The following is a 7,450-nucleotide window of genomic DNA, read 5'->3' as shown; positions in this document are numbered from 1 at the left end:
AAATGATATTTTCAATCATTCAGCGTTATTAAACAGGTCCGGTTAGTTTTGGAAGTGTATTCTGATCGGGACACATAGGAACACAAACTTCCTGTCCCTCTAAGCATATGGACTGGCTAGGTGTTAGGTGACTAAAAAACCAATTTAGGTTAGTCAATTCGTAATGAGCAGTTGGATGCAAGATGGATGATCAGATCGGCTTCTTCAACATCCAGCCATTCTGTTCATCTTCTTCCCCAGTCGTTTCACGAACTGTCAGACACCACTATCTGCGGCCGGCGGCGCTCTCGCGCTAGCCTCACCGTCCCATCCTCCCCTCAAACCGTTGCCGTCTTCCTCGGCATCCCTCTAACCCTGATGAACAGTTTTCTCTTGTGAACCTGCACCCCCCCCCCCCCCCCCCCCCCCCCCCCCCCCCCCCCCCTCCCTGGCAGTACCCCTAAGATAGATAATGGGGTTGCCTGCCATTCTAAGATAGACTCAGAGGGCTTCTCCGGCGAGTCAACGGCTGTTTCTTCCTTCCCTCGGCGGCTGCTTCCTTCATGCGAAAATCAAGTGATCCAAATATTATGTTCAGACGACTTACGAAGTAGCTAAAATGATTGACATCAAAAGAAACCATCATAGCCTTGGCAGCGGCGACCCTGGAATGAAACTCAATAGAGCACAAGAACAACAAAGGCAACAGCTCTTCGTGAGGAAGAAGCGGGGCAGGACAGACGAGGAAGCTGCTGAAAGTGAGGGTGCGCAATTAAAAACAGCACGACTATGGATTAGCCCATCCGTTCATTTACCCAGGACACATCCGTTATTCTATATAATCCGGATAAACCAGTTGACCTCATTTGCCTCCATCACAAGGTCCTGCCTTGGACGACAAGAACATAACAACTTGCCATGTGTGATGATGGGGCATGGCCAGACTCATCTTTAGAATATTTAAAAGTGTTAAACCAACCATCTTCTTCAGGTATAGAGTATGGGTTGGACAGTGCAACTTGAATCTGCCTCCAAGGCGCGTATATATAAACCAAGAGGACACTCCATCAAAATATTCACAGTTCAACAGTAAAGCCAAGATAAAAAGTCAGAATCAATGGAGTTCCCCTCTTCTTCTTCCCTGCTACTCATCCTGCTTCCTCCCGTGCTGTACATCTCCTACCACATCGCGAGGAGCCTCGCCAAGAAGAAGCCCACCACCCACGGCCTCAGGAGGCACCCGCTGCTCGGCCACCTCCCGGCGTTCCTCAAGAACCGCGACCGCTTCCTCGAGTGGTCCACCGAGCTCATCGTCGCCAGCCCCGACCTCAGGATGGGCTTCTGGATCCCCGGGATGACCACCGGCATCGTCACCGGCAACCCGGCCGACGTCGAGCACATCCTGCGCACCAACTTCGCCAACTACCCCAAGGGCGAGCGCGCCATCTCCATGCTGGTGGACTTCCTCGGCCACGGCCTCTTCAACTCCGACGGGGAGCAGTGGCTGTGGCAGCGCAAGAACGCCAGCCTCGAGTTCACCACGCGCTCGCTCCGCGGCTTCCTCGTCGACTCCGTGCAGGCCGAGGTCGGGAACAGGCTGCTCCCGCTACTGCGACGCGCCGCGGATGGCGCCGGCGCCGGCGGCGTGGTGCTCGACATGCAGGACGTGCTCGAGCGGTTCGCGTTCGACACCATCTGCATGGTCTCGTTCGGGCACGACCCGTGCTGCCTCGCCGACGGCGGGGCCCTGACGGAGGGGGCGTCGGACTTCATGCGCGCGTTCGGCGAGGCGCAGGACCTCATTGTCAGCCGGTTCCTGGACCCCGTCGCGGCCTCCTGGAAGGTCAAGAGGTGGCTCAACGTCGGCAAAGAGCGCCGCCTAAAGAAGGCCATCGCCGACGTCCATGGGTTCGCCATGGAAATTGTCCGCACCCGCCGTCAAAGCGCGTCTGGGGAAGAAAACAGAGACGACGTCCTGTCAAGGTTCGTGGCGAGCGACGAACACGACGACGAGGCGCTCCGGGACATCGTCCTCAGCTTCCTGATCGCCGGCCGCGAGACCACGTCCTCGGCGCTCACGTGGTTCTTCTGGCTCGTGTCGTCCCGGCCGGACGTCGTGGCGCGCATCGCCGACGAGGTCCGCTCGGTCCGGTCCATGGCAGGCACTCGCCCCGGCGACCCGTTCACGTTCGACGCGCTCCGGGACATGCAGTACCTGCACGCCGCGCTCACCGAGTCGATGCGGCTCTACCCGCCGGTGCCGATCGACTCCCAGTCAAGCGCGGCGGACGACACGCTCCCCGACGGCACGCACATTGGCGCCGGCTGGAACATCACGTACAGCGCGTACGCCATGGGGCGGCTCGCGGCTATATGGGGCAAGGACTGCGCCGAGTTCAAGCCGGAGCGGTGGCTCGGCGACGATGGCGCGTTCCGACCGGAGAGCCCGTTCCGGTACACGGTGTTCCATGCCGGGCCGAGGACGTGCCTCGGGAAGGAGATGGCTTACGTGCAGATGAAGTCGATCGCTGCCAGTGTGCTCGAAGAATTCGCGGTGGACGTCGTCCGCAAGAACGCCGGCAGCGGCGTGCCGGAGCACGTGCTTTCGGTGACGCTCAGGATGAAGGGCGGATTCCCTGTGCAAATAAGGAGGGTGGAAGCGTAGGACGAGCAAGTTGGTGCTGGATCTTCAGAGCAGTGGCAATGGCCAGTGGGCTATTAACAATAATGTCTGTAATTTTACTTCAAAAAATCGTCTGTAATTTGATTCTTGTGTACATTTTCCTATTCAGAATAAAGGGATGCTCCAGTTTGGCCGTGTTCATAATAGCTGGTCAATCAAATCAGCGATCCAAGAACTTTTTACACAATTAACAATAAATCAATCAGTACTCCTACATGCACAGCAAAGATGAAACATGTTTTAATTGGTCATTAATTTCAGATGAATAGTACTTCGCAGGAGTGATTATATATGTCTACATTAGTTTTTTATTTACACGTATCGGGCTTTCACTAGTCGCTAGTGATGATACAGCATTCGAACAGTCGATTAGCGGTTAACATGTGTTGCCTTCTGTTATTCCGGCCATTACTATGCTCTAAACTCTAAAGTGCTACAAATCCTTGAAATGACCAACCTAGATGTCTCATTGAATTGTCATCAATCAATAGTTTTTCAGGTACCAATCAGAACTTTTCGGTCTCTAGGCCAGAGAAAGAGCAACAGGCCTCAGCAGATCAGGAACACACCTGATACCCTTGCAACTCGCAACTTGCAAGTTTTAGTTTTTTTTTACCTGTGAACTTTCAGTTAAATTAGCTGTTTGGTTTTCTGTTCCTTGCTAGAATTGGTCTAACGAAAAATATTGCTCTCATCAGTCTCCGTTAGCTCAGTGGAAGAAATCCAAGTTCTGCCTTGCAACTTAGTAGGCTCATGGAAGACCACTCAATATTCTGATATTGCCGCTGTTACTGCTAAGTGTTTGTGGCTTTGTACACACCAAATTCCAACAGCCAAAGCAGTTCCATAGAGCTCCTTCCAATATCAATAGATATATCACAAAAACCATGCCCTGTAAACCCTGAGTGTGTGCTCTACCAATTGATTCACAGTTCATTCACCTGCTTAATTGCACAAGCACTTGTTGAGAATCCACCTTACCAGACAATTAAAGTCACATCAGATGCCTATTCGAAGTTTTTTTTCTTGATCAAGAGCAATCACTCGGTGATATTTATAAGGAGATCCACTCCCCTTCTGGATGTGAATGTGAAATCGGCATCTTCCTGTCCTGACCTGACCAAAATGCAAAATGTGATCCCAAGATTAGTACAGTAGAACGTATGGAGAGCCAGCTTTTAGCAAATTAACAATGTGTTCTGAGGGTGGTATTATTAGCAGTTTTGCATGTCCAGTATTAAAATTCTAAACTTATATTGTCATGCTCTCATGGAATGTCAGCAAGCCAGAAAGAATTTGTCACAGGAGATTCAAGCAAGGTCTATTCTCATATATTAATATGATATCAAGATTATTACCTTCAGGGAGACCATTTCTACTGGAGATCTATCACGCATTACCAGTGCTGGCAGAAAGTCCTGTAGATATGGTATTACAAACCATTCTACTCTTAGTCTTCACTTGCTGATAAGTGTTATCCGTCATTTGCAAGTGCCAGGAACAATATCAGGAACACTTAAATTTATGCTCCATTTGTTTTAAGGATCCACATTCTTCAAGATATAACTGCAGAGCACTAGAGACTTCACAACCAACTGACTTTGCTACATATTGATCAAATAGTATCATGTACCTAGAGGCTATCTGAAGTTGATCTGGCTGAAAGTCATTAGGTAGGATGCTCCTCCAATCCCTTGATTTGCCAACAGAACAAAATCCATAAAGAAGTGCAATGAAAGTGACAGAGTCCGGTGAGTACCCTTTGTTAGCCATCTTATTTATTATGTCCAATGCGTTACCAAGCATATTGTGTCTGCATAGGCCGAAGATAATAGCATTGTATGCTGCATTCCTTGGATCCCATTTGCCATTAACCAAACCCCTGAATATGTCCAAAAGAGCACCCTTGTCATGCATCTTAACAGTACCACTGCAGTTTGAACTGACGATACAAGCCATACAGTTAGTGAGACCAGTAACTAAACAATGCAACGTAATATCACTAGGAGCACAACAATTAATCAGCATGTGTTCGAAATATGCAGCAGCTTTCATCGCTTTATCTTTTTTAAACAGGCTACCAATTAAAATGGTATAAGTTATCACATTGGGGAATAGACCTTCAAGTTGCATGTTTGCGAATATATCTTCTGCAGTATCTGTATCACCTAGCTTGCAGTATCCATTTATTAACGATGAGTATGTAACAACATTTGGTTGGCATCTCCTTTTCGTCATTTCGCACAGTAACCTTAGAGCTCCACCCATATTGCCTTGTTTAACATAGCCAGTGATAAGAGTGGAATATGTAAACTCATCTGGGATACACCTCACCTTTCTCATGTTGTTCATGCATACAATTGCCTCATCCAGCATTCCAAACTGACAGTATCCTTTTATCATAGCATTATAGCCTACAACATCAAGGCGGACACCCTTTTGTTCCATGAATTCGAATACTTTCCTTGCCTCATCAAGACTCTCGTTCCTAATGAACCCATCAATCAATGTGGTGTAAACAAATTTATCAGGGTGGACATTTTGCTCGAGCATCTCTGCTAGAAGGTTTCTAGCTGCAGGAAGCATATGTTTCTTGCATAGCCCACTAATCAGCACATTATATATGTTAGCATCAGGGAGAAGCTGTCTCGCTGTCATCTTCTCCCGGACAAGCAATGCCTCACTGACTTGCCCAGCAACAACAAGACCATGAATCAGGGCTCCAAATGTGACCACATCAGGAGTATACCCTCTTTCCATCATTTCCACAAGCAAATTGGATGCATCCATCACTTGTCCTCTAATGCAGAAGCCATGAATCAATGAAGTATAACTGAATAGATTTGGGTTTACCTCCCTCCTAATGGCCTCCCTCAACAGACGCTCAGCCTCTTGAACACGCCCTTCCCTGCAGAGCCCAGATATCAAAGTACTAAAAGTAATGACATCAGGGTCACAGCCACTTGCAAAAATCTGCTTCAAGACTACCATTGCCTGTGGTGCAGACCGGCATTTGCACAAAGCATCGATGACACTGTTATAAATCTCAATGTTGGGGGACAGTCTCCTTTCCCGCATCTCTGACAGCAAATAGGTAACCTTCTCAAGATCACCCTTCCTCCCGAGCCAGCTCATAAGAGTTCCATATGTTACCACAGTTGGCAATACCCCCTTCATCTCCATCTCACCCAAGAGCAACAGTCCCCTACCCATGCCGCCGCGTCGACAATAACCATCGATCAAGACATTATAGAACACAGAATTTGGCACGCACCCTGCTCCCCACCTCGCCTCAATCAACTTCACGCCCTTCTCGACCAGCCCTTCCAAGCAAAGGCCCCGGACCATCACACATGTGCTGTAATCATCCGCGCCACCTTCCTTAGCAAGCATTTCGTCATACAACTTGTGGGCGTCGTCCCACTGCCGCCTCTCCACGAGGAGTCTGAGCAGGCAGTTGCTGTGGATCGCCGCAGGGAGCATTCCATATTGCGCCCTGACGCGCTCGCACATATCGGTGGCCTTCGTTTCGATCCCGGCGTCGGCGTAGGCAGCCACAAGCTCGCCGAGGCAAGCATACGTGGGCGCGACGCCCGCGCGAGACATGTCCTGGAGCGTGCAGTCGACGGCGTCGAAGCGGCCGGAGCGGGCGAGGAGGCGGAGGAGGGCGGAATGCGCGATAGGCGTGGGCGGCGGGAGTTTGTCGGCGTCATGGTGGCGGCTGCCGGAGTGGGAGCGGGACCAGGAGAGGAGCGCGTGGGCGAGGTCGGGGTCGCGCAGGGAGACGACGGCGTCGGCGAGGCCGCCGTCTGAGAGCGGGGAGGGGAGGAGCGCGGCGAGGGAGCGGGCCCAGGCCGGGTTGGTGGAGCGGGTGGCGAGGACCCGCGCGAGCGACTCCGCGAGGGCGGGCGGGATCGGGTTGTGGCTGCGGCGACAGCCTGGGAGCGCGGTGATGCGGGGCAGGAGCCTGGACATGAAACGGTGAGGCGGCGGCCGCCGCTGCGGTGGGAGGAGGAGGCCGGAAGGGTGGAGGGAGGAGGTAGGCAATGCGGCGGCGCGGGACGAACTGGAGGCCGGCCTTGAACTCCAGAGACCAGCGGCTACTTTCTGCTGCATCTCGGCCGTTGAACGGCGAGGTCGTATGCTCCCCAGACTGCATCCAACCGTCCGCCAAATTTGCCTCGCAGCTGCCTCGTGGGGAGGTTTACTGAAAAGGTTTTGCTGAGGTTTTTTTTTCAACGGAGGCATGAGAATGGCCCATCTATCAATTGAGGAGAAAATAATTTCGCTCAAAAAACATTTAAGGAGAAAATAAAGTTTTACGAGAGACCCACAAGCATAACATGGCAATTACTCGTGCTGAGTAATAGGAGTATGCCAGTTTCTTTGCTTCCACGGTAACCCAAAATTTAAATTCCTCTAAGACGATATTTAGAAGGATCGGCGACGGCGCACACATGTGAGTATGTGGTGGAACATCCTAACATTTCTCTAGTTCCAAATTGTTCAAAAGACAAATGTAATGAGGGAGGCCATAGCATATTTATTAGGGTTTTATTTGTCGGTTCTGTTATCTCACCAATCATTACCGAAGCTCTTGAGGTGGTAAGTGACGGTGTTCATGTGCACAATGTAAACGTGTTTGAAGATCGGTTTGGAGAGAATAACTCACGCACCCAAAGGGTGGCATCGGTCATGTGTATATATATATATATATATATATATAATATTAGGACCGTGATATTTGGCACACGTGTGCCATATAAGCAAAACTGCCACACCTCTACT

At 50.6% G+C, this 7,450-nt stretch overlaps 2 protein-coding genes across 3 annotated transcripts; one reads left to right on the top strand and one right to left on the bottom strand.

The window, feature by feature from the left end:
* Positions 1-1,010: 1,010 nt before the first annotated feature.
* Positions 1,011-2,806, top strand: LOC125508614 (cytochrome P450 94B3-like). Its single transcript, XM_048673372.1, has one exon. It carries the CDS (start codon positions 1,097-1,099, stop codon positions 2,642-2,644), a length of 1,548 nt encoding a protein of 515 aa, XP_048529329.1. The 5' UTR covers positions 1,011-1,096; the 3' UTR covers positions 2,645-2,806.
* Positions 2,807-2,893: 87 nt separating this feature from the next.
* LOC125508613 (pentatricopeptide repeat-containing protein At1g52620-like) lies at positions 2,894-6,783 on the bottom strand. Of its 2 annotated transcripts, none has more exons than XR_007283645.1 (2): positions 4,021-6,783; positions 2,894-3,778 (listed from the first exon to the last, which is right to left on the bottom strand). XR_007283645.1 is itself a non-coding variant. In XM_048673371.1 (2 exons), the coding sequence occupies exons 1-2, from the start codon at positions 6,776-6,778 to the stop codon at positions 4,533-4,535; spliced, it is 1,794 nt and encodes a 597-aa protein (XP_048529328.1). In that variant the 5' UTR covers positions 6,779-6,783; the 3' UTR covers positions 4,391-4,532. The 2 variants fall into 2 exon arrangements, 1 of the variants encoding a protein (XP_048529328.1); XM_048673371.1 differs by lacking the exon at positions 2,894-3,778 and having other exon boundaries at positions 4,391-4,544; positions 4,997-6,783.
* Positions 6,784-7,450: the final 667 nt, after the last annotated feature.

This window comes from Triticum urartu, chromosome 5 (assembly GCF_003073215.2).
Source record: "Triticum urartu cultivar G1812 chromosome 5, Tu2.1, whole genome shotgun sequence".
NCBI classification, from domain to species: domain Eukaryota; kingdom Viridiplantae; phylum Streptophyta; class Magnoliopsida; order Poales; family Poaceae; genus Triticum; species Triticum urartu.
This window is presented reverse-complemented; position numbering and strand designations above follow the sequence as displayed.